Source organism: Clinocottus analis, unplaced genomic scaffold (assembly GCF_023055335.1).
Source record: "Clinocottus analis isolate CAN_PGR_092001 unplaced genomic scaffold, fCliAna1.0.p SCAF_7, whole genome shotgun sequence".
NCBI lineage: Eukaryota > Metazoa > Chordata > Actinopteri > Perciformes > Cottidae > Clinocottus > Clinocottus analis.
Window position 1 is genome coordinate 18482926 of NW_027176229.1, and position 27794 is coordinate 18510719.

The following is a 27794-nucleotide window of genomic DNA, read 5'->3' on the forward strand; positions in this document are numbered from 1 at the left end:
AGCCGGCGCGTGAAGGCAACAGTAGACTCCACGGACAACCGGTGAGGGAGGGAGGGAGGAGAGAGAGAGACATAGAGAGGATGGTGGTGATGGGGATGGTCTGAGGAGCGGCTCTTCTCTCTTGGTCTTATCTCAGCTCCCCTGTGAAGCGGTGGATCTTTTGATCGCGTTGGTTTAAGCCGCAACTGCAGCTGGCTTGTGTGCGGGCTTCCCCCCCCCCTCTACGTTTTCGATACCCCTGTTGTGCTGCACCATCCACCACACCATCATCATCTGTAGCCATGTCGGACTCTGAGGACATGACGGAGTTCGCCAGCATCGTGGAGCGGATCGAGCGGGGCGAGGTGAGTCTGATCCGGATGATTTACGGTCCTCCTGACGGCACCAGTATGTCTGTCATCATGCTTCCGACAGCAGCAGCAGCGGGGCCGGCCTGCGCAGCCGCCAGGGGAGGGAGAGGGATGCTGCCTTTTCTGTTCTGATCATATCAGCGGTAACAACATTAATAGCGCACAGTGTATGTGTATTGTACAGATCTCAGTTTGCATATTTTAACACTGTATGTTCATGTTTTTAATGAATGAATATCTAGTGAGATTTCAGGTGTGTGTCACTATACAAATCCTACGGATCCCTATTTAGTTCAATTCTATTCACCAATGCGATGTGAATAATGCAATATTCAATTGTGTTCTATCCTAATAATTATTTTCTACTCTATTATTATTATTGTAGTGAGTGGCAATAGTCCATATTCTGTTATATTAATAAAATAGTCTGTGAATGTCATCTATATCTATCTATCTATCACATTTTTGAAAAATGTCAGCTGTGTGCAAGCAATGCCAACACTATGCAATTCAAAAGTCTTTAATATAATTACATATTTTAGCCTGCCCTGTTAAATTATATTGCAATATTATAAGGTTGTGATACAACTATATTCTGACATTGTAAGAAGATCTGACCCTTTTCTGTTAACAAAGAATTTCATAGCCTATTGATAGACTTGCATATCTACTCTATTATATTATATATGTCAAGGCCTGGCTTTAAGGCACTGGCTTCTATTCTTAGAGGGGGGAAACGGGAACGTAAAGAGCTTAATTAGAGGCTTCAGTCGTGTTGGTAGTTAGCTCGGGCTGCAGGCAGATCGCAGGCTCCTGTCAATATGTGGGACACTTGGCAGCAGCTGCATGGTGAGACGGGGCACTGGGTTACTGAGGTGTATACGTGCAGGGAGGGGGTCTTTACCCATTTCAGACTGACACAATGTGTTGAAATGCATCTCTCCTGCTCACACAATCTGTGACATTCATCCATGCATGAGTTGTGTGTCTGTGTGTGTGTGTGTGTGTGTGTGTGTGTGTGTGTGTGTGTGTGTGTGTCAAATGAGGAAAACAAAGAGCAGACAGCACGCGATTGACTGGCTGGATACAGTTACTGAATTCAGTGATTGTTTAAAATTTAATCAGGCCTGTCTTGCACTGGACAACAAGGTTTACTCTTCGGTGCCAAATAATCAGAGCTAATAAGCAAAATGTAAGATTATGAGCAAACATAAACACAGCATGACAGTGGTTATAAATGAATATTTGATAGTGAGTCACTACTAATAGCCATGTGAAACAGTAATATATATATATATATATATATATATATATATATATATATATATATATATATATATATATTAACCAGAGATGCAGGATTCAGATACAGTTTGTGGAAATTCAATTTTCAAATAAAATGTACATAAAGTTCTCCTTTATCCAATTTTGTTGCATCCCCAGAAGATTGCAAATGTAGCCAATTGTACAAATGTAATCTTTTGGCCTAAGAATGAAAATAAATCACATACTTATAACCTAATGCAGGATTGAATAGAGCCATTAGGATGCACTCTATAGCATCCTCTCTCCCGTAGGGGTTTGACTCCCATGGGTCCTATAGGTCCCTATGGTTGCACCCAGAGAACATTCAGGTAAAACAGGATACTGTTGTAGCAGGAAGTCAATATTAGACATGGATGGAACCTCTGTTTCCTGCAGGGAATTATATATTGTGGGGCTGCTGTCTGTATGGTTTGCTTACAATAAATGCTGTTAGAAAAGTAAATGACTCAGCAGCCCTGCAGTGCCTTCAGTGACTGTGCACATTGGCCGGTTCTACTCCAAGCACCACATCCACATCATTCAGCATTGTCTATTTCTCCCTGAAGACATCACAGCCCCTGGTCCCCAAAAAAGTTGTTACATTGTCCATTTAGTTCTTAAACCAAAACATTGTTGACTAGGGGGGCCTTTGTGTACAATATAATGAACTGCAGACCTCATCAACAGCCACTAAAGCAAATGCTTAGTAGATCATAAATCTCCTAAAACCATGAAAGGGAGCCTGACTGAAGTTATTGATGGAGCCCTTTTCAGAAACCTATGACGACTGAATACAGACTATATTGTCAGACCGGAGACTCTGAAAACCAGTTTGTCCTTTACAGAAACATTAAGCAGGATGTTTTGTGGCACTGGAGAGCTTTTGTTCGAAATCAAAGTGTATATGGACTGATATAGTCTAAGCTAAAGGAGTAAAAGTCAATCGAACTGCACACCAGACACCAGACACAACCCCTACTTCCCAATTCCATTCCCTCATGTAAATCTTTATCTTTTTAACATTTGTGAGTATGTTTGTTTCAGTACACTCACAGTTCGTTTTGTATACAAGCGATATAGTATGTCTGTTTAGGTTTATGAAGCGCATTATTTAGTCAGTACATCACTTTGGTTCCTGACTGAAGTATCTCAACAGCGGCTTGACGTATTACCTTCGGACTTTGACATTCATGTTTTCCAGAGGACGAATCTTGCTGACTTTGCTGATCCCCTGACTTTTCATCTATAGCGCCAGAAGCAGGTCATGGTTTTCAATCATCCAGAGTACCTGAACATCTATTTGGTATGGATGTTATTGTTGCCATCAGAGCAACATATAATGACTTTCCTTAATGTTCTATCTAGCGCCATCAACAGGTCAAATTGGTATCTGACCAATACTTTGGTTTATAAACACAGACCTGAAGAACTTATAAGAGGCCTCAACTGTATCTTCTCTTTTGTGCAAACCAGCAAATGTTGGCATGTCAGCAGGCTTAACTGAGTGTCTACCATTAAAGCCTACCCGTTGAACATCTGCGTGTTGGCATTAAACTCAAATCACACCGTGCTATTTCGTATTTTGTCTCACCGTAACTACTCTGATACAAAAAACGAGGAAGATAATGCAAAGTAAACATGCAAAAATGGTACAGACTCTCCTCTGGTCGAGCCCGAGGAACGCACCTGAATGGGAAACGTTGAATTGATGAGTTGGGAAAGTTTACGAGCAGCGCGTGAAGGCAGCATTAGTTAGATGGAGATCCAGCCTCCTCCTCCCTCCTCCCCCTCCCGTCTCTCTCTCCACCCCCCTGTGTCGGCCCGCCCGCGTGCACTGCAGCACTGAATTGGCTGCTGATTCACCAGCGTCACTCTATTTAAATTCACTCAGATCGTCGCTGTCGGCATCTTCTCCAGCCGTCCGAGAACTTTTTGTGTTTTAGCCCGAACAACCACAAAAAAACACGCCGGATAAGGTGTAGTTTTACTCCCGCGGGCTACTATTTTCTCCCTCGTCGTGTCTGCAGAGATGCGACGTAGCAGCATGACTTCGGTAAGTTGAAGAAGACAGAGGTTATGATTTGTAAGCGTAGTTTTTCCTCTTCTTCAATTCCGTCTCGTCATTGTTTAACAAGCTCGAGCCTCTCTGCTCTGAATACAAAGTGGCCGGACATTGTAAAAAAAAAAACTTGACACATTGTTTTAGTAGAGCCGTAAACCGCCACCAGCGTGTGTTCATTCTCTACCGACTTAAACTAGTTTTATTAAAGAAGTCTCTTTTCGAAGGATTGGGGACAGACGCTGTTATGTCTTTTTTTCCTGTTTAAACTTCCTCTATCCCTCTGGGTATTGTCTTTTAGCACGTGCAGAGGCGGTTTCCCCTAAATCATTGCTTGGTACAGACTTTATTGAGTTGCTTTATCGCACCACCTGCAGTACATTAACTAATCAGTCGCTGACTATGGGAAGCCGGTTTTCGCTCCTAGAAACCTTCTTTAATCGTCTCTTCTGCAGCTGGAATCGTGTGTTTTTATGGTTTGTCTATATTTAGAGAGCTGGGCTTAATCCTCTCTTATGTAATGTATCAGAAACATGTTAAAGACACCGTTAGCTGGCCGTTATTGTGACTACATCGGTGCTTAAAAACATTCAAATACAATAAAGTTTGCTCAGTTGGGATAAATAATTGCACCAACATTTTCCCACCTTATCAACACAGCAAATTGTAGTTTTCCCAGCTTGAATTACAAACAATGGCCCCATTTTAGTTGCATCTAAAATGTCCTAATAATAGTTTGTTGTTCCATGAATCAAAGCCAGCTGTATCCTATCCTCCTGGTGAAGTTGCCAAAGCTGATTTATGACTGATCTGTGATGCCTTCTGTTCTTTGGTTACTTCTCGGTTTCTCACTTTAGTATCTTTTAAAAATAAAAACATGTTTGCAAAATAAAAGCAGCTGTGGTTGTTCCTAATGCAACGCTCCTCATGGCTTTTTATGGCAGGTATTTATTTATTTTTTTTAAAAAAGTGATCGTGTCTCCCTCATCAGGTCCCGATCAAAAACATCGAGAGGGAGCTGATCTGCCCGATCTGTAAGGAGCTCTTCACCCACCCGCTAATCCTGCCCTGCCAGCACAGCGTCTGCCACAAGTGTATCAGGGAGCTGCTGATGCTGAACCACGAGGACTCTTTTGATGCCGGCTCCGAGTGCTCCCTGCCGGGCAGCCCCAGGTCCAGGGTGCCCTCTCCGTCCATGGAGAGGTTGGACCGGCTTGTGAGATCAGGTGGGTCTCGGGGTAAGGACTCAATTATGAGTTTTTCATTTCAGATTTGAATAAACGTGTTCTTTACAGGAAGTATTTCCTTACGTAGAGATTAGCGCAGGGAAGTGGATCTCTCATTACTCCCGAAGTTAAAAGGAGGTTGAGACTTTAGTGGGAGTGGTGTTCATGCTGTGTTGTTTGGCAGACTGATTTTATGTGTGCTGATGCAAGCTAATGATCATTTAACAGGAAGCAAAAGTATTGAATTGTATCTCAGGTCATTTGTGATTTCTTCCAAGTTAGACAATAAGAGCTTTTGCATCAGTCATGCCAGCTTCCTGTTGCATTGTCTCCCTCCCTGTTTTTAGTTCTGCTGTCATCTCAGTGGTTCAATAGGTTTCAATGGCTGGAAAAAAACATGTTTAAAAAGGATTTCTCCAATAAGGAAATATGTGATTACAAATAGAGACCGAGGGGCACATTTGATTACCTAACAAACACATAGGGTAGTAAGACTGAAGAGCAAGTCTTTACCAATGCAGAATAAAGGTTAAGAGCAAATAAGCTGATGGAAACTCTGAGCAAGACAAAAAAATGTCCCAGCATGGTGTGTACAGATGCAGCACTCCTCCCTCTCTTGTCCTAGATAAACAAGAACAAACATTAAAAAAATGATTTGATAATTTTACCAGTCGACCACAGCGTTTTCTGTCATCACCTCTTCCTCTAATCCTGTCTGCTTGTACATGCTTCATTAAAGAGACAGCAGGGGAACCTGACAAAGCTGCTGGTTTGTCTACTGTGAGGAAAGACATGTTGACAAGCCCTCTCAAGCCCTAATTGTCTCTACTGTCTGCCTCTAATGGCCCAGGGGCATCAAATATCTCCTTCAATCATACAAGGGCCCATGCCTTCATTTGAAAAATAATTTCGGCTATACAGGCACATGTGTGTGGGTTGTGTACACATGAGTGAACAAGGCACATCTGTAAGCTCCCTTTTTTTAAGATATTTTAAACTCTTAAAACCAAGCTGGAGGGAAAGCTGTGTCTGAAGGAGGGGGGCGGGCGCCGGTAGCTGAATTAACTTGTCACAACATTTTTTAAAGTCCTCTGCTGAACACATGCGCTGCTGCAGCCAAGCTTGAGCAGGTCAATGTCTAAGCCTTAAACAGTGCGGTGGGACACAAGGTGGCCTTTCCTCCCGAGAGCTCTGGGCAAGATACCGTCTCATTTGTACTCTTGTCCACTCTTCTCCCATACTCTGTTATAATTCTAAGCAGGTTGTGAGTATGAACCTCAGAGTACAGTGAGGTGAACTACTTTTTTTGGAAGCTGTTCAGCCATTCATGGTTTAAAACCACGGAGAGTGGGTCCTCGAACACAGCCTTCCTCATTCAGACTCCCTCCTTCAACCTGAAAGAGTTGATTCTTCACTTGCAGGACTGCATCTGTCCAAACAGGAAGTATTAAAATCCTGCTTTTTGGGTAAACAAATATTGTGCCGTGCTGGAAGCCAGTTTGTGCACAATAATATGTCTGTAATTTCTATACTCTCAGTCATACTTTTTTAAATTGTATTTTTTTTTAACCCAATTGACTTGTTTAACCTTAATTTAATGTACAATTCATTTACCAGCTTCTCAAGAAACCTGTCCATCTGGGCAATTTGAGGTTGTTCCAGTGTTAGAGCATTTGTGTTTTGTAATCTGCTGATTAAATGCTCTGTGTTAAGATTATTAAGGAAACCTCAAAGTACTTTATGAGCACATTACCTCCCAAACAGAACGACCGCCTCCAACACTGGGAGATCAGATCATTGGTAGCCATGGTGACGCAACCTTCCTGTAAGGAATGAATGAGGGATTAGGGAAAGGGAGAGAAAGAAAAGACTTAAGGCTATATTTATCAGTGCAGCCTGCTGTGCACGGATGGAGGGAAGGCGGCCACTAAAACTTCATCTGCATTGTTTCTCACCTTCATTTTACTTTGTGTTGCCAGCCCTCAAAACGGCGTGCGAAGCATTTATGTTCAACAGCTAACTCTTGACTTAAAGTGCTCTTGAAGGAATAGTTTGACATGTTGGAGGATATGCTTGTACAGTTGGAGGACAACATGCCAGTGTGTACGTTTTTTTTATTTTTTTAAATATGAAGCTGATGCCAAGGTTAGCTTAGCATAAAGACCCCTCAAGCCCCCCCCTCCCTCCCTCTCCCCAATGCTTGTCAAGCTTTCTGTTCTTGCACAACACATAACGCAGTTAAAGACAGATGATTCACCAGTTGAAATATGGTTTTAATTTTTAATCCGAGTGGATAAAAACGATCCTTTTCTAACTGACGACCTTTGATGTTTAACTTTCACTGCCAGCTTACTTTCCTTGCTCACTATAGCTGATAAAATGTAACGTAAATGCTGTTGTTTCCAGATGAGTTATTTTAAAACCAGAACACTATAAAAGGGCCTTGGATATTCAACATGTCAAGGTTAAAGACTGAGGCTAAAGCTGCATGCCCAACGTTTTCAATCTTAATGCTGATTAAGCTGAGCTAACGGTCTCCTTGGTCTAGCTTCAAGTCTGTAAATTTCCTAAAATACCGAACTATTCCTTTTTAAACAATTGTCTGGGTACAGTAATGTGATTTTTCCACAACGATAATCTATTTCTAAAAAGTTGATAAATTCTGTTTTTTAAATTGTATGACATTGTGCTCAAATCTAGACTATAAATAAGTGCACAGATCAAGAGTTAATTGTACTTTAACAACTGTTCATGTGTTGTATGTATATTTTAAACACTGTTTTGACTGCATTACCAGACTTTTCCTTTGGTTTACTTTTAAGTTCTCTTTGTTTCTCAAATGTCATGATGTTTACAACAAACTGGTTTCTCACGTCACTTCACATTTTGCATTGTTTCTTTTTTTTCTTGTTGGTCTCACCTCACTTCTCTGTTCATTGCTTGCAGCCACAGTGCGAAGGTCGTTTGGAAGTCGAGGTAGACGGGGGCTTCGTGTTTTGAGTAGCTGTAGTAGTGAGTACAGTTACTAGAAACCCTGTGAAACCCTAGTTTGGTTCTACCTTTTCTCCACTAGTCTACTTCAGCCCTGTCAACACGACCATACCACCGCCATACGACGACCGGTTGGGTATAAAATCGATTTTTCAGGAGTCTCTTTAGTTGCTGCATTTGATGTTGTCAAGCGTGCTACGCATTCTTTGTTAGACATTTAATGTCAGGTAGTAATAGTTAAAATAAAGGAAAGGTACCCTTTTTAAAAAATAAAAAAAAAATCCACTGAGCTTGAAACAAATCCGACATCAAGATCAAACAGGAATTTTAAGATGGTGGTTAAAGAGGCAAATACCTTTTCAACCAATGTTGAGTCGGCGTACAAACTAAGAGGACTGACGTAGCGTAAAGTAGGCGAGATGAGAATCAGAGGGAGGTAGGTTCCATGCCGGGAGTTTCAGCAAGTGACCAAAAGGAATTGAAAGGAGCCAAGACTAACATTAGTGAGAGTGGTGAGGATGTTTCCTAGGAGTTGAAGTGGGTCAGGAATTTGTGCGTTTCTGTGCACTTCGTCTTAATTTCATAAAACATACAGTATCTGCAAGTAAAACTAATTGATTGAGCTGCAGAACGGTTAGGCTCTGTTCTTTTTGTATTTATACATGCACAAACTAAAATAACCTACACTTTGTTTGGGCTTGCTAAGATTCTTAACACTATCTGTGTGCCTTTAGGATACTGTTTATGCTTCACTTGACAATCATTAGTGTTTTTAGAAACAGTTTGTAAGAATGCAGACCTGTTTCAGCCTCCCTCTAATCGTTTTGGGGATGATGAATTGAGTGTGCCAGATTGCAGGCCAACTAAAACAAGCCTGAATACTAGTTTTGTTTGTCAGATTTAAGCCAGCTAATGCAACAATTTGACATGCTCAGTGGATGTTTTTAAGACTTGTTTTTCTTTAAAGAAATAGCCTGTCACTACTAATCCCCTCCGAAGAATAGACAGTAATAGGAGCTACCACAAAATATAAGGGCAGCAAACAAGGAAGATGTGGTCCAAGAATAACAATTTCATCTTTACAGATTAGTGTTAGAATCCTTCTCGAGCAGCCACTGAATGAACAAAATGTCAGCACATATGTTTGAATAGGAAAAGCTTATTCAACAAGCCTAAATAAACAGGACCTCAGATTTACATGAGATATTAAAAAATGACTGTGCCGGGATACAACACAAGATTCCCTGAACTTTGACAAGTAATGTAAATATAAAATTGAGGCTGTGATTGCGTTTAAAGTATAAGTTGATAATGCATAACTGCTTCATTAGTCCAATCAACTGCATCTGAAGATATGTGCAGGGGAAAGAGACCTTAAGGCTCTGCAATGACTTGTCAGATTCTACCTTAGACTCTGCGTCCTTGTGCAGAGCCACCAATCAACACACACTTTGCTGCAGGCCTCTCCTGTTTGCTCACAGCTGCTGTCTTGTCCACAGAACCAGAGTCAATGGCCAGTTTCCCCAACACAACGCATGAATATAGACATGCTGCACTTTACATACATGCACTCACCGCCCCCATTCTTTGGTTTAAGTATAAAGGCTTTGACAGACTTCTCCTTTCATCCAATGATTTCACATAACAAGACCTTCATCATCGCCATCGTCAGACTAAGTTTTTCATCCTAACTTCACTCCAAAGCGTAAAGTTCACCTTGTCATATGCATTCAGGTCTGAAGGGTAATCGATCAGTGTCAATCAAAGCTCAGTAGTTCAGTTTGTTGTCAGATCACTGGCACATTTTGCCTCTCGGGTAGCAAACTGTCCTTACTGCACTCTCAGTCCTTCGTTCTGCTCTCATCACGCGGCCACACTTCATGCACATCGCAACACATATCACATAGTTTGTTTGCTGTTCTGCCACTGCTTTTTCCCCAAGCTGCACCTTTTTTTTCTTTCTTGCAAAAGTGTTATTTTGATGTGGTGGTCTTGTATTTGGCTTACCGGAGGAGTGTTTGATTTAATTTTCAGGTCCTCGGAAACGAAGTGGAAATACTGGTTTGCATACTGAGATAAATCCAGCACTCCTCGCTTCCCCTGTCCCCCAGAAACGTGAAGCAATACTTTTTTTTTTTTTGTCATTTATTTTGCCGTGTAGTGACTTCAGTTTGCTGGCTTTGCGTTTTGCATTCCCCAATGCTTGCTTCTGTGGTGTGACCTTGTGTAACAATTCCTATGTTTCCACCTCATGTTACTGTGCTGCTGCTTTGTTGCGATGCTGCCGCATCAGTAACAAGCACAGTGTTGTGAGAAACTCTCGAAAGCAGAGATGCTTTCAGAGTTTTGTTGTCATGTGAAAATAAGTGTTGTTGCATTGACCTGGACATGTGATATACAAGTTCACAAACGGGACATTTTAGTGTTCAGTTACATTGCTTGACTTAAATTGGTTTGTCATATTTTTATTTTCTTAACTCATTTTTAGGAAAATATAGTTATTTCCATTGTCCAGCTCATTGTGTGCACTTGCATACTCTTCACTCCTGTGGTAATGTTAATTGACTTGCAGTCTGAAATTGATTACTTATACAGTGTACTCTCTAAAAGCTCCAAGGATGCCGTCCTCCCAATAACTATCCTGAATGTCTTCACTCTGCCCCGGTACTCTTGGAAAGTCTCTCTTGCTTGACTTATTTCCCTGCAATGACAACTAGCCAATGGATTGCCTGTCCTGTTTTGCTCCATACATCCATGCCCTTATGGCGTAGTGGTCATTGTGGAAATAAAGCTCAAAGGGAGACTCACTGAGGCCCTATTTGTGAAGGCTTATACGTGTTATCAAAGACATTTCTTTCCCTTAGGATCATACTTGGCAAGTCATACAGATGATGTAATGCTACTTTTGTGAATCTCAGCCCAGAGTGTGTTGAACACAAACGGTTATTCACATTTTTTTCAAAGCCCTCGTTTGACTCTTGGAAACTATGCCTTCAGTGTAATTTGAAGTCAAAGAACATTGTTGTTCACACGTCAAAATATGGCCTCAGACAAGATTTGAAACCGGGTGACCCCAAAGCCATGAATCCACATTATGCACAATCTTTGCTCACTTTTTTCCATCTTCGCTCTACTCCAGGCTCCATCTCGTCTCCGGGGTGGCGCCGAGGCTCTGTGACTCCCCGGGTCACCACCATCCCGTGCCCGGGTTGCCAGCATGACATTGACCTCGGTGAGCGCGGCATCAGCATGTTGTTCCGTAACTTCACCCTGGAGAACATTGTCGAGCGCTACCGCCAGGCCGCCCGCGCTGCCATCGCCATCATGTGTAACATCTGTAAGCCTCCACTGCAGCAGGAGGCTACGAAGAGCTGCATGGACTGCAAGGCTAGCTTCTGTAACGAGTGCTTCAAGCTGCACCATCCCTGGGGAACGCCCAAAGCTCAGCATGAGTATGTTGGTCCCACCACAAATTTTAGGCCCAAGGCAAGTACCGTCCATTACTGCTGTGTGAAGGCTCCATTTGTCTTTTTCTTTTTTATTCTCCGTTTATCTGTCATTTCCTAAAGATGACCAACCATGATTTTAACTCTGTTGGACTATATCCATCTCTCAGGAGCCAAGTTGTCACATGAGTCTGAAGTAAATGTTAGCATGTATAGATTTATTTAAATGTTTAGAACCATTCACAAAGATTTTCATCTATATTCCCTATCAGAATATTTGGAGTTTTATTGATTATGTATTAGATTTCTCTTCCCTTCTGACTACTGAACTGATTGGAAATCCAAAACAAATATGAATCATTGATCTTAGAATACTAGAAGCCTTGTTGGAAACTTGAGCTATGGGCTTTGTCAATATATTGAATTGATCCGTTCAGTCTTTTTTTTTTTTTAAATCAAACGGCTAAATGCTCTCTATAAGTTAAAACGGATTTTGGCAGTACAAAAGTGCTGATTTGAATTCCATTTTAAGACACTTCAGGAAATGGCTCACCGAGAGATGTCTAGATGGTTCTAAAGTTTTGACCATGTTCCTCTTTCACTTCAGCTAGTTCTTCACTGTAGAAGTAAAGACTGTTTGTACATATTTTGTCTGAAGTTCTAACTCTATATTCTGTTGCATATCTCAGGTGCTCATGTGCCCAGAGCACGAAATGGAGAAGGTCAACATGTACTGTGAGGTCTGCAGACGACCTGTGTGTCACCTCTGCAAGCTGGGAGGATCCCACGCCAACCACAAAGTCACCTCCATGAGCAGTGCCTATAAGATCCTCAAGGTACCACATTCAGACTCTTTAACAAAAATACTTATGCTACTTGTGGGTGTTAATTCAATACGCTGGAACTTGTTTTGTTGCTCTCTGTGATACGTAATGAGTCATTTGGACTGTAACACAATACTGTCTCATGATGGAACGGATAAAACTGAGCTTTAACACAGTGCCACTGTCAAAGGCTTTTAATTGAGCGGTGGCCAAGCAAAGCCACTCTACAACTTGGCAGTTTCTGTAAGAACTAATAATTCCAAGAACCACCATTTTGTGATGACATTCAGAACAGATGGATTTCTGTTGTGCTGTACTGTCCACTGACGGACCCCTGAATCGCTCATCTCCCGTTGTTATATTAATGTCTGACCCGTACCTCTGCTGGCACTGGATCTTAGATATCGGTCTCTCTTCTTTTGGAAACTGAAACCCAGGCTGGCTAACTGGGTTAAAACTAATTGGTCTCACGTGTGGTCGTCAGATTTGTGCCACTCGGTAGACAGAATTTCAATCAGTTTGAGTGTTTTTGTTCAGCTTGTGTGGCATTAAAACTGCTAGGAGCCGAGTGGTTCAGCAAGTCGAGGCAGAATCTGTGTTAACACAGACGAGCAGATTGAATTTCCCGCAAACACTATGGTGCTTAATATTTAATGATACCATTTGTTCCCCATGATTTTGTGTGCATTGTCTCTACAAATTGTTGGAAGATGTATCTGATGTCCTGGAATCCCACGTCAGCCAGGAAGTAGTTTGGGTTACATTCACTTTTAACAACAATGTGCACTCCTAGTCACATCATTGTGAAGGTTGTTCCACAAGCATACATACGGTCATATGGGACACTCTGCACATGAGCAGCTGCAGCTGCAGCTGTGACTATGATATGAGAGGAAAAGGCTGTGACCCATGTCAGAGATTGGGAATGTGAGCACAAAGTGTAAATCCCACCCTGTTTCTTAAAATGACACATTGATATGTTATTTGTCATCTCGGCGCCTTGGCAGTGTGTCTGTGCTTCAATGTTTGAAGACCGTATGAAACTTACTTTGTGTGCTGCTGCTCTCTTATTTCACCAGGAGAAGCTGGCCAAGAGTATCCATTACCTCATCAGCAAAGAGGACCAGGTCAGGACTCAGATTACTGATCTTGAGCTGCTCGTCAATCAGACCGAGGTGAGAAAGCTGACTCATGCTGCTAGAAGTCTTTTTTTTTTTTTCACTCCTCACAAAATCACATTTCTTATAGCTTCTTTAAATCTCGTTCAGTTGGTGGTTCTAGAAAGCAGAATGAACATACAACCATTGTTTCTTCTTACACAAGACACATCTATTGTATTATGCAAATGTTTATATACCTTTCATAAAACCAGTCCGTTAGTTGAGGAACCATTGGACATTTTCTGTGTACGAATAAGGAAGGTCACTGAACAAACGGTATGCAAACCACACAAACAAGGAAGGGAAGGATTTGCCTACTAGTTTCCCTCCTGCATGTCCTTCCCTTTTTTTTTCTTTGCTGGCCTTCAATGGGTAGCAGCGTTCAATGCACCTACGCTCTGTTTGTACGGGAGTATGGTTGGGATGCTCTCGATTTTTCAAACTTTTAAAATCCTTTTCTTTATGTACTTAAGTTGTGTAATGTGAACTTTTAAGCTTCTGATTCCTTAAATATTACCAGAGGATGGGCATCTTAAACTTATAACTGTTTATAACCACCTAATGTCAAAGCAGTTTTAATTCAATAAAACAACCAGGGCCTTTCTAACTGCACTGCCACTGTTGCCTCCTTACTTTTTGTATTTGTTGGAAAACGAGGTGAATGATAACAATTACGACTGACTAACTATTCTGAAATTCTTCTAGTGCATGTTTGTGGGAGGGACATTTGATTTGCTTTGTAAAAGTTGATAACAAAATTATCATCTTCTCAAAGGAAAATGGACAGCTGGCAGAGCGTCAAGCCAATGAGCACTTTGAGCGTCTGTTCGAGACTCTCCAGGAGAGGAAGTCAGAAATGCTGAAGTCGATCGAACAGTCCAGGAACCGACGCATGGACCAACTCAAGGCGCAGGTATGAAATACCTGGACTGGGTTTTACTTCAATAATGGATCCTATGCATTCATGCATGCTTCTTCTACTCATCATATTAATTGGAGAAAAAAAATCATGCCTTCATCAAATGCAGAACAATTATCCTTCTTTCTTGAAAGATCTATTAAGGGGTTAAACCAAGGCTTTAAACAAATTGTTTTTCTGAGGATGCCACTTATTTTAATAACAAATGTTAATGCCATGACTTTTTTTTTAAAAAATGTCCCAGATGGAGGAGTACCAGGGCATGCTGGAGAACAGTGGTCTTGTGGGCTACGCTCAGGAGGTGCTGAAAGAGACGGATCAGTCCTGCTTTGTACAGACTGCAAAGCAGCTGCACATCAGGTAGAGCTGGGTGTTAATGACCTCCTTTTTTTATTCTTTTTTTTTTTTTTTTTTTTTACAACCTTTTAACTGAAGTGAATGACGAGTGTAATAGTAATCTGCTCATGTATTTCGGAAAATATTTACACGTTTTATTTAAGTGATAAACCCACTATTAAGATTTAAGTTTTTTTAGAGTTGATTATTCGGTAACATTATGTAGATAAAGAAGCCAATCGCGACTAATCACTTTACGTCTAGATTCTACCTACACTTGCATAGACATCTCTGGTACTGAGTTAATGGTAAATGTATACTAACCTGCTTAAGTTCATGTGTTTTTAGGTTATTCATTATTGTCAGACTTGTAACATATCATGATATATGTAGATTTATTGTACTATTTCTGTAAAACGTCACTTAGTAATTGTCTGTTGTGATTGGAATCATTGTAGAAAGATGTAAACAACTAAGATTATCTACGAAAGTACATTTTAAAACTGACTGCGCCTCGCTCGCGTCTTAATGTTTTCCTCCTTCAAGCCAATAACAGGAAGCTGACGCAGGCCTGATGAGATGGTTATTCATAGCTTCCACCACTTTAAACTGTAATGATTATCGGATTTTATTTATATGACAAAGCTGCTTAATTATTAGTTACAAATAACGGAAGCTAAACTTGATTATTTAACAAACTCCACAATACCACTTATTCTTTTGTGTTGTACACCTCAACTAACATTCGTAATACCTTCCAGTTTCTAAGTGGATTTCACACGTGGGATTTGGTCCGTTGATGTTAGTGTTGAGAGCATCAATCGGATTATGTGTTTGGTTGACTGGAGGGTCAGGAACACATGACGCCTCGTGCACAGAGGTGACCAAACTCGCGGGCAGTAAAGGAAAGACCTTTGGCGCAGTGTCATTAACGCTGTGTCTTCTGCTCTAAGCTGACTAATTGATCTCCATTAGCAGCTTTGGATAATTGGGAAACCTTTTCACTCTTCAAGAGCATGATGCTGTGGCCTTTCCTTCCTGTCGACAAAGACCTTATTTTTTATATCCTTCCTCGGTTATGAAAGCTAATGTAATGTAGACACAACTACCTAAATGAAGTCAGAGTACAATATTGATTTCAAATGTGTGTACCTTGTGTTTTCAGGATCCAGAAGGCCACAGAGTCTCTGAGGACCTTCCATCCTGCATCTGACCCCTGCTTTGATGAGTTTGTGCTGGACACATCCAGAGAAGAATCTCTGCTCAAAGAGATGTGCTTTGGTGGAGGTACAATTTACTTAAATTATATGGTGTGAGGTGAAAGTGACCAAAAGGCTTTCCCCAGATATAATATTGACAGTGCAAAGCGGAACAAACTCAATTTTAGAACTTGTTTTCTTCACAAATACTGAATGAAGGTCCTGTCCCAGTTTGATTCAGGAAGTGTTTACAGGTTTTCAGGCAGTTTTGTGACCCTTGTTTTCTTCTCATACAGTACACTGGTCCACTCTAGTGTCTGCACACATGATGTCGCACAGAAATCTTTTGTTAAAGTACAAGCTGCAACGAGAGTTTGACCATATTTGGCTGGAAAAAGTGATCATTGGTTCATGTCACAAACATATGGGAACAATCTCTGCTTCTATTCGGCTGTAAAAAATGAAAATAATTATTGTTCAGTGGTTCTCAACCTTTTTTCATTGATGTCCCCCATGTGAAATATTCTTTTCAGTCGAGGACCAAGGCTCCTTAGCGTATGGACAATTTCTGCTTAATCTCAAAGAGCTATAATGGGCTGAACAGCTTAGTAGGTAAAGAAATGTTATCACACATAATTTATCAATAAAGGTTTCTAAGAGCAAAGATCAAATGTTGCTAGATAATTGAGCAGGTTGCAAAAAGTCTGACTAAGGAAGTGTAAATCACAGGGGTCACTGAAAAATCAGTCATTTTCCACGTCGGTGTCTGATAAGGTGAGGGTCTTTGACACCAATCATAAAGCAGCTGGACTGATGCATGTTGCATTTGGTCAAAACTTTGATCATTCTCTGATTAAGTCGTTTGTCGTCATGGCTAAAATTCTGATTGCATACTAAACTAAATAAAAAAAATGACAAGCATTATTACACTGCCATTTTGCACCTTCAAACAAAGTCTATAAGTAAAGACAAAGTATGGCATTCATGTTGGATCCACCCTAGTCACATTCCTTCCTAGTTATCCTAATAAAAATTCCTAACATAATATTAGAACGAGAGATTGAGATTTACTGGTTACGACTGAGTGACGGTTTCTGGCTCTGTGGTCGCGTCTGTGACTGGGGGCAGAGCAGTATTGACCATCATTGCTGCAGATGGTGACCGTTAGTTGTGACAGTTCATTCAGTCTTTTGTAGCCAGAGACCGTTGACTTGTTTTGGGGGCGTCCTGAAGAAGGAGCGTGTCGTGTGAACGATAAGGTGGTCCATCTCAATACAAAGTAAAACCGCTTAGATTTGAGTGTCAGCTGTGCTTCTAGACAATGGGATTCACAAACATGTTATAATTATTGAGAGATTAAATGTTACTGACGATGTCGACCAAGCTGTGGTCTCTTTGGCATTGAGCCATTGCCCCTCAAGTAGACGCAGCCAAACACAGTTGGTTGTCTCTGACTGTTGGCGAGTTTGTGGCTGCAGGCTTTTGTTGCTACTTTGGAGGGCAGCCCTGTTAGCTTGTTTAAAATCAGTGATGTGAGATTTATGTCTGAGGCTACTGTTCATTTTGTCTAGACTCACGGACCGGTGGACCACTTTCTCATTAAAATAATAAAACTGTTGGATAATCATTAAACACAATAGTTGTTAGATAGCGTTGTTTGCTAAAGGAAGTGATTTAAAACTTCTTTAGGTAAAGACAAATGATGGGAAAAGTTAAGTTTTACAGAAGGAAATCTACATTAGTCTTTGAACATCCTTCTGGGTAACTTCAGTTGTTTAAGCAGAAACTATTTATAGGACAGAAAAAAAGTGGGATAACAAAAGAAGAGGGGTAATTGGTGACATTGTGCAAAATCCAGCAACCAATTGCATCACCAGAATTTATACTGCAAAGATGACAAGACATAAAATTGGGCAACCATTTTGAAATCTGTGGAATAACATGTTATTTAACAATCGGCGATGTTTTGTATTGTTTACAATGTTATTGAAAATATTTATTAAAAAAGGAAAACATTACAAACAGATTTGCGAACAATGTAATATGCAACTCCATGCAAACTTTTAACCTGAAAAAATATTCATTGCTGTGTTGGTGTCATATTTTTTATTTTTTTGTAGTTTGACAGTTTTGAAACTTTTATTACCTCGTCATCTTTAGGTGCACACACTTACTCTGTAATGGTTCAGACTGGATATAAATCTATTGGACCCAAATTTATATTTTAGTTGCATTGTCTATTCTGATTTCTTTTTTGCCAAACGTTACCCAAAAGCTTTGTTCAGCCCTCCTCTTGGGCTTGTTTTACCATGTTCAGCTGTTTGCCTCTTTAGACTTTCTATAATCCCAACACTGGACTGTATCCTAAATGAATCGCTGCATGCAGCAGTTGGGTGGCACTCACATTGCTGTTTGTCTTTAATCCAAGTATTCTGTGGGAGTTACTGATGCTCTTAGTCAGAGCTCAGAGTGCAAAAAGAAGCTGTCAGGGCATTAATACACTGCAGTAATTTAATTGAATTCTTGGCAGATGATGCCGCAGTGAAACAATATTGTATCACTGGATAGTGCCCCAAGCTCTTATCCTTTTTAGACCGGAAAATATACGCATCCATGTTTATGGAAAACCTCTGGATTTTTAACTCCGTCGAAACTGACTGCAAAAATATTGCTAGTGTGTTTTATCAATAAAGAAATGTATAGCATCCTCGTAATGGTTACAGAAAAACGCACAATACCATTGTCAAGTTATGGGTGTGATTGGCGGCCGTTTTGTTGGTGTGCAAAGCTGTGTGTTGGATTTTGCTCAATGCTTGGAGCTTGTTCCATGTTTTCCAGTCGTGTCTTCTCCTCTCGGATAAAGGCGTGTTTGTGCTCTCCCGATGTTGAACCAGCTGCAGATTTTGACCCCATGCTCAGCTTCTTGAGAGGCTGTGAAAGACTGTCAAGTGTAAATGTCCCGTTTGTGGTCAATTTCAAATGAGCATTTTCCCAAAATGTCAGACTGAAAATATTGCTTCTCTCAACTATTTCCACTTTGAGTCAAAGTTTTAATTTAATGAATATCCTTTTCAAATGTGTGACAAATTGAGTCTAGTCCTCTCACATTTGTAGAGGGATGGTGGAATTAAAATGGACCCAAAGGAAAGTAATTCCCTGCTGTGTAATTTGGGCTGTCTGTCTGGCAGCAGCCTTTACTGTATGTGACCATCAATAGTGCTTTATCTTTTCTTTTTCTAAGTCACTGAATATTTTGCCTGCTGTGTTAGATGGCTGACTGCCCGATTTTAGTTTTTTAGGCCTGTTGGTCCATCTGTCTGATAAGAAGTTATGTTTTCACCCTTTTCAGTCATTGTTAGCTGCTAGTTTCTAATATAGAATCCTTTATTGTTTGTGATTTAAACTTCCTAGTTTACTAATTATCCAACATGAAGGTATCATCATGTTGCTAAAATTGCCAAGACTGAAAGTATTTAGTATCTCTTACAGAACAGGTTCCAACCTCTTTGTGGTGACCAGATGATTAATACGAAATGGAGAAATCAAGGATATTTTTTATCCATTTTCCTGACAAAATGATAAAAGGCAGCTTCAAAATAAACTGGTTTAGTCAAGGCAACTGAAAGGGTTTTTTTGTGGTTCTTTTATAGAGATCTAACAAATAATGCAGGATAAAAGAATAATGTGTCTTCACATACATGCAATTCATTTGGCTGTAAGAGGATACAAGCTCATAAAGAGTTGAGCCTGGGAGGAAAAAAAAAACCTTAGAGATTGAGGATTAGCCAACTGACTTTGGAGGCACAGAAAACTCTGTGTTAGCAATGAAACTGATCAGCAAGGGGAATCTGTCTGTGGGGGAAAGCACTTTAGAAAAGAGAGACTGGGAATGTCAAAAGATGGTTGTGGGAAGGGGGGGGTATTACAAAGGACATGCGGAGGGGGGAGTCTCACAGGGAACTGTAACGCTTAGGCTGATGAAGACTGTAAAGTTTCCCTGTAAAGCATCAAACTTTACAACCACCAAGATGAGAGGGAAAAAAAAGACAAATGGGATGGGGGAGTGGGACAGACCAAAGGGGTAGGAAGTGTCCATGGTGAAGGGAAATTGAAAGTGAGGAAGAAGAGGTGGTGGGGGTTTTACAGAGTGCAATTCCTGGCAGTGAGTCCATTTGAAAACCTCTTAACAGGCTCCATTATGTAAGACGGTCTTGTCCTTTGTGCAGAGTGGATAGTCCTGATCCTGACAAATCTAATCTTTGCCACACTTTCACTGTGGCATTTGCTTAACACTAAGATATTGAGCTGAAGCCCTATACTAAGCATGATTAAGGCATGCAAGCTTTTACTGGAATTTCCTTCTGTATAAGAACTGCAATTTTTTTTCTTCCTATTCCTGCATACGATCTTTTACATCTTGCTAATCAATGGAACAAATTTCTCAGAATGAACCTCCTTTTGTTGGCGGTATTTCAGACACAGTATTTTAGAACGTACCATGTCATGATTGTATGACACCATGTAGACAGTCTTGCTGCCATCTCTGAGTTTCATTTTACTAACTGGTTATTTTGTTTTTCTTTTCTTACTACTCTCTAGTTCCAGACCCTCCCCTGATTGATCTGTCCAATAGCAGAGTCTATAACGAGGCCTTGATCTGCTGGCGGCTGCCTGAGGACCACCAACCTACGGATCACCACATGCTTGAATACCGCAGGTTGGTGCACACATGCAAAGAAAAAGTGTATTTAGCCACAAGCATTTAGCTCGTCTGTGGATCTACACAATCCTCCAAACTACTTGATATTCACAGTAAACTTGTATTTCCTCCAGACTTGGGGGCCCGAGCAAGTCCCCGTCCCAGGAGGACAGTGAGGACAGTGGGGCCTGGAGGGCTACAGACAAGGTGTACGGTCCTAGCACTGTGGTGTGTGACCTGGACCCTGACAGCCTGTACTCCTTTAGAGTCCGAAGCTGCAGGAACTCCATGTTCAGCCCCCACAGCCCTGAGGTCACCTTCCACACACCACCTGCACCCGGTAAGCCTGAGGGGCGGGGTCAAGTTTTCCAGAAAATATTTTATTTAAGTCTGTTGCTGTTTGTGTGTGTTCTTGGTCTTTCCTTTGCGTCTCGAGATGTACCTGAAGGGAATTGAAGAAGCAGGGTTAAGGCAACATGAAAATGTCTGTTCTTGAAGACAAGGTGTTAAGGATTCAAACAAATGAAAGCATAGCTCTAAACTACATTGGTTTTTCTTGGCTCCAACAGCACAGATAAAATTCATTACATGTTTTTTATTTAAATTTGATATTTAGATGGCAAATGCGTCAGTTTTTTAATTTAGAATTCCCTTTCAGCATATTCAGTGGCGGTAATGAAGCACAATGGTGTTTTAGTTTATCACCATGGTAGTGACTTTTGTGTTTTCGTTGGCTGAAACCAATATAGCTTTTCTATGTGGGCGTGTAGGGCGTTGTACAGCGCAACAGCTTAGAAAGAGACCTGTAGTTGCATCAATTGTAATAATTTTAGGCTTGCCTGAGGGGTGCATGGTGGAATTCATTAAACGCAATCATCCCTAACCATCTGCTGAACTTAAATTCAAATCATTTTTTTCAATTTGCTTTATATTCCACTGGGCAATCATTTCATTGTACTACCTTTTTTGGAAAGCTTGCACTGATTATTTATACTGTGGAATTTGCAGAGGTGTTTTTCTGTTGCATTTCCATTTGGTTTTGACACACTTCAGACTTTACAGTTTCCCCTTCCATAACAGAAGGCTGCATCAAAATGAGTCTGTTCCACACATGACACGTTACTTATCTAATATTATATGGCTGTGCTTTGATGCGTGTTCTGCACAAGCCTTGTCATCTGTATTTGGATTGAAGCTTCCACATTCCTGTGCTCTCTGGTTCGTGTAAGACTGTGCGTCAGTAATGAGGTGAAATTTCAGGCCAGGGTGAGAGGCAGAGGACAAAACAAACGGGGCACACACACACTCACACTCACTCATGACGAGGCGTGAGTGGACAGTATTTTTTTTATTTTTTTTGCCAAACTACTTTAAAATATTATGAGGACGTAATAAAATGTAAGCACTTAGATCATTGCTTGTTAACATATTGGTCATGATTCATTTGGTGAGCAGGATATCTTTCAGTCCCTGAAAGCCCAGCATGTGGAACAGCTAACATGGGGATTGTGTATGAAGAACTTTGCTGCAGAGGTTGAGAGGCGCCGTTTGTCCCATGTGCTGCCGAGTCCTCATTAACTCACTGTAGTAAAGAAATCCAGACTATAAATATCAAGGTCTACTTCTTAACTGGATGCCAAATTATAATATTTCTGCTTTGGGACTCATTTCATGCTTAATTACATTTGCCCCTTTTTTTCATTTATTATTTAATTACATTTTAAAGTTACAGTAGCATGTGGCTGTAACGAGCTATGTTGCATATTAAAAAAGAACCCAAAGACGAGCCTTTAATCATTGGATGATACAAGGTTATACACCTGTGGGCATATGTCTCTGTCATGGCACTTTTAAGATGGCTGTCAGTATGAGTGCGTCCCAACTAACTTCACATACAGCTGTGGCATTGTTGTCTGGTCAAGTCGGGTTTTACTACTATTATTACTATTATCATGGCCTAGTTCTTAGAAGGACTCTAGACGAATACAAATGAGCTGGTTCCCCCCCAGTGTAGATCTTGGATTGCAGGGGATGGTTGAGTGAACAGGCATAATCATGTCAGCCTACATGTATCCTGGATTGTTGTAATCGTGCCCTTTGGCCCATGAACTATTTATAGAATGCAGTTCATTTAACCCAGATGATGACTCTAAATGTAAGCTGTACATAAGCAATGAGGACTGGGTTTCATGGTGTGATGGAAATGGCAAGTATGACTCTGCTCTTTAACAATGTGCTATATCGCCCTCATGTGGCACTTCTTGTCACCTACACAACTCTTAACTGGTTTATTCCCCAACAGAGTGAACTACTGCGTTTTGCGCAAAGGATTTTTCTTCTTGACAACTTAAATAATAGTTTCCCTCCATTTGATCCGTTCTGATTTCTTCTCCCTCATCAACCTATTCCCCCGCCTTTCTCTTCCTGTGTTGTCCACATTTCTGCCTCATTGCCTTCTCTTTCATTTCTCCCTCCTTTGGCTCATTTACTCCTTAACTCTTCACATACAGCTTTTGGTTTCCTGTTCAGCGACAAGTGTGGCTTCAGTACGGATCGCCTCATCCTAAACAAGCGACGGGACACTGTGGAGAGTGTCGCAAGCATGGCCTTCCTCCTTGCAGCAGAACGTGTGCAGACGGGCAGCTACATTGGCCTAGACTACATAATTGGGGACACGGGCATCTCTCAGGGAAGGTATGCCAAAAACTGACAACACAGACGTTGTACAAATAATTTGTATTCAGCAGTATAGTTGATTTGCAACATTAAAAGTTACTGTTGCAAACGGAGTCACTGTAAGATTGTGGCTAAAGGACAGAGCTGCACAAACATGAGCCAATTAGAGCTACATTCAGGCAAAAGGAAAATGTTGGCAGTGTCTCACACAACCTGGAAGCTCTCTGGCATCTTTGCTCATTAGATTGTGTGTGTCATGCTGTCTGGATATACAATATTCAAGAGACAAGAAGCAGAGATGAGACCTTATTTTTGAGCACACGGTGGTGGGATTATTAAACTGTCATCTCCTAACCGTTTTATCAGCCTCACCCAGATTTTTGCACCAGAGGTGTCAGAGCAATGTGTTGTCCTGCTGTCATAGATGTGATTGCTCCGTTTTTGTTTTGCAGACACTATTGGGCCTTCAAGGTGGAGCCCTACTCCTACATGATTAAAGTTGGAGTGGCCTCTGACTCAAAGCTGCTTGAATGGTTTCACAACCCCAGAGACACCAGTAGCCCGAGGTAGGAGCAAGCACATGATGTCTACGTATTCTATGGCACACTGCTATCCTCTACGATTTGTCCATTAGCAATTGAGTTTGTGACACTAAAATGATTTTCTTATACAAATTATGTTCTTTACCTTTGCCTGTCTGACTGCAGTGCAAACAATCGCAGCACAGAGATAAGTGTGTTTGAGTCATACCTAATCCAGTGATGTAAGAGAACCAGTATAATCTCGTAAAGCGCTTAGTCTCACACAAAGCCTGCCTTTCTCACTGGATCAGCTCATGTAAAAGCATGCAAAGAAACATATTTACGCAAAATACATTTGAATGCTATGGTAATTGCGTAATTCATGCAAGGTCATAAAAGACGGCCAGCATTCAACTAGTCATGAGGTTGAGAATATTTTTTATATATAAAGGAATAGGATTATGTAAATCACTTGAAAGGTTAATATGACCCTCCAAATGAATTTATTGACAGAAAATTAATCTGTAACAATTTCCATAATCAAGTATTTGCCAACAATTCACTTGTTACTGCAGTCAACTTTTTGAAATATTTCTTTTTTTTTTTTTAAAAGAAGTGATTATCAATATTTTTACAGGTTGTGTTTCTCTTCCTTGACTGTAATTTGAATACGTTTTGGACCAAAAGTTTGAAGATTCCAGTTTGTTTTGTATGTGGAAGTTGGTACAAACTGTAACTGCCTTTTTCTTTCTGTGTCCATACCTCTTTTCTTCTTCTTCTGCTTCCCTTTTTGCCAGGTATGACCATGATAGTGGGCATGACAGTGGCAGTGAAGACACATGCTATGAGCTCTCCCAGCCCTTCACCCTCCTCACCCTGGGGATGGGCAAACTCTTCATCCCCAAGACTTCTTCATCCTCTACTGCCTCCACAGCAAATGCAACGTCTGGTGACCCTGGCAACCGCGTGCTCCCCTTGCCACAGCGCTTGGGTGTATGCCTTGATTACGATGCGTGCCGGGTGTTTTTCTTCGACGCTGACACCATGAGGTGCCTTTATGAGAGGCAGGTGGATTGTTCGGGAACAATGTATCCCGCTTTCGGGCTTATGGGCAGTGGCAAGGTCCAACTGGAAGAGTTCACCACCGCTAAGAGACTGACCTTCTGAAGAGGGATGGAGCGTGCGGATGCTATGGGAGCTGCGTCTTTGGCATGTTTTGGGAAGAGCAGACTTTAATGACAGGGTCATGGAGTAAAATCCAAATAGTTGTTTTTCTTGAGGGTCAGATGAAGCAGATTTGATCAGGGCCTTCAGTCCTAAATGTGAAAATGGGATGTCTACCAGAGACTGACCTATTTACAGTCGGCATGTATAACGTATGATCCATACACAGGAGTACGACGCTAAATAAGAGTGTACACATACTAAGGTCTTCAGAGGTTGGTGTATGGGAAAGATCTTCTCTACATACCAAAGTCTCTGTATCTGTTAGTTGTATTTGATCTAATTTTAATTGCCAGCTATAATCAGCTGTTAATTTAGTGGAATTAGCTGCAAGTGATCTGCAGCTACTTTAGATCTTTATTATTTTAACGTGAAACGCCTTCGAGCTTCCACTTCCTCTTTTGCCAGGTATATGTTCATAGATTCTTTGAGTATTAATTATTGGGTGACCTTTTATTTTATGGGCTTTTCTCTAACTATTTGTCAGAAAGTAGCAGCATAGGTTTAGACGTAATCATGGTGGACCTAATAGCCTTGTAGCTACTATAAAGCTAGCGCCTTTGTGCCTTTTCTTTTTTTTTCTTAATATAAAGAAAATGGTTCCCTTAGTTTGCTCAAGTAAGCAAATGTTGGTGTCATTGCACAAGCATTATGAAAATACTTGGCATGAATACTGTACGTGAGTTTTTATTGTCGGTAGTTTTATCACAGACCGGGGTGTCAAAGTAATATCAGTTAGTTTTCAATATTCTTTCCTCTTGACTTTATCACACAACACTACCGTTCCTCCTTGTCACAGTTATGTATAGCTGTTTTTGCACAATATTATGAATAAAGCCTCACACATGATAATCTTAACAATCATCACGTTTTGATCACTACCTAGTTCGCTTCTTCACTTTAAATGTCGTAAACACAATCCGCACATTAATGTCTCCGTGACTGTCACACTTTCAAACGCGTTCACCTTTTACTATCATCTATGTAAATCTTGGAGTAGTTACTCGGATTTCAAAGCCTCTTACTGTTTACATAGCTTTGAATGTGACTTGTGCACTATAAAATCAGCCGGGTACCAGAACACTGTGTACTTGTAGTCAACGTCAGTGACACAGCTGCAAAGTCACTCATAGCCAAAGCGCGTGGAGAGTCGAGGTGCTGATTTAAGTGCAACACACCACTCTGTGGCCTAGCAGCCTTTTAACAGTTTTAGAACACACAAACACGGTTCTTCAGGTTCTTACAAAAAGTGCTATCACAAATCACACCGTTTAGTACCTTTTTTTTTTTTTTTTTTATTGCCTTCAATACCACCGTTTTACTTGCAGTGCGGACGCATAAAGTGTAGCATATTAGTGCGTCACAGAGCCGCTATCAGACAGATCACATAAGTAGTTGATTGGCTTTGCTTTAAATGAGCTTGGATATTCGAGTCTAAGAGGGCACACGAGACGGACCGTTGGCTGGGGCAGCCACACTTGATTTTTGTATTTACATAGACTGCATCTTTACCTGCACATGGGTTTGTTTGTCTATTCATGTACGTTTTCATTTCTGGAGGTTGAGATAATCTGTGTGTGTTTTATCAGGTCTTTGGCCTTGATTGGGGCCTAATGCTACTACCTCTATCCATCAGGCCTGGGAAAACTTAACTGCTGTACCTTTTCCTCTCAGAAACAAGTTTGTTTTAATTTTCAGCATTGTCCGTAACCGTCAGTTTAATATCGCCGCCTTCTCTTGAACGTCAGCATATAAACAGATTTTTCTAAATGTTTGATTTTTAACTTCCTTGTACATGTTAAACCAGAGTATTATTTTCATTGAAATAAAGTACATCTTAAATGTTTATTATTAGTTGGTCTTTGCTTGTGGACTTGAAAGATGTGTCACTATTGGTGGAAATTAATGTAAGCAGATGTTTTCCTGTTGAGCTGCATTTTGTCAAAGGAGCGCTTTTCAAATGGTACTAACAACCTTTTCGTCTTTTGTGGTGTTAATTTGAGAAGTTGGTTTAAATGTTTTGGCGATAATAGTTTGGAGCACGTTTTGGGTTTAAATGTTTAAAGTAGTTATGCTTTTAAAACTAGACTAACATTCTCCAGTGAAAACAAATTATATATAGGATTTCTGTGACTGTGCATTTAGTCTCGCAGCCGTTTCTGTCAATTACTTTCATAGACCTGAACCTTTTTATTCCTGTAATTTAAAATTGACTGTTTTAACATACTTTAAAACATGTCTATGCATTTATGAATTTGCAGGGCAGGTTCATGGTTTTATTTTAATCACAGAATGTATTCCTGCTATTTACAGAACAAATAAGTGAATGTTGGTTTGTTCCGCTTTGGGTCTCAGCACAGTTTTATATAGTCATAGAAACCTGATAAAAGGCTTGTAATCAAAACCATCTCATCTGATTTTAAAGAAGAAAAAGAAGTTGGATGCATCTTAGCCTGCTTTTCATTAATGTACAACCAAATATTTAGCGGGCTGGCTCTCAATCTCATTCTAAGCTAGCACTTTACAAATGTGTGTGTGCAATATTAATATTATGAAATAGGCTTGACAATTTGCACTCTAATTAGTTTATTTTGTGGTTTTAAATGGGCTTTTCCTTGATGCAAAGTTCAAAGCCTTCTGAACCCTAAATTAGTAGCAGTCAATTTGTCCCTTGTTTTTGTTTACTCTGGGTTTTGGCTGTGGTGTGTACATGGTGGGTTTCTGTACGTGGTATGTAATGATGTGGACATGTTTGCTATGATTCCTGGACATACTACACTTCATAATTTGCTGTTTGGGGATTTCATCAAATAAAACTAGTGTTTTTAAATCACGTTGTCTCTTATCATGTTTTCATAT

The 27794-nt window shown here is 40.6% G+C and overlaps 1 protein-coding gene across 9 annotated transcripts; it reads left to right on the plus strand.

Moving 5' to 3' along the window:
• Positions 1-14: 14 nt before the first annotated feature.
• trim36 (tripartite motif containing 36) lies at positions 15-27729 on the plus strand. Of its 9 annotated transcripts, none has more exons than XM_068604839.1 (14): positions 15-344; positions 4706-4952; positions 7887-7952; positions 11071-11417; positions 12067-12213; positions 13281-13376; positions 14137-14274; positions 14525-14640; positions 15782-15903; positions 20415-20532; positions 20649-20854; positions 23025-23208; positions 23643-23756; positions 24509-27729. In XM_068604839.1, exons 1-14 carry the CDS (start codon positions 282-284, stop codon positions 24876-24878), a joined length of 2334 nt encoding a protein of 777 aa, XP_068460940.1. In that variant the 5' UTR covers positions 15-281; the 3' UTR covers positions 24879-27729. The 9 variants fall into 9 exon arrangements, with proteins under 9 accessions (XP_068460940.1, XP_068460942.1, XP_068460941.1 ...); XM_068604841.1 differs by having other exon boundaries at positions 7887-7916; XM_068604840.1 differs by having other exon boundaries at positions 4706-4940.
• The last annotated feature ends 65 nt before the right edge of the window (positions 27730-27794 follow it).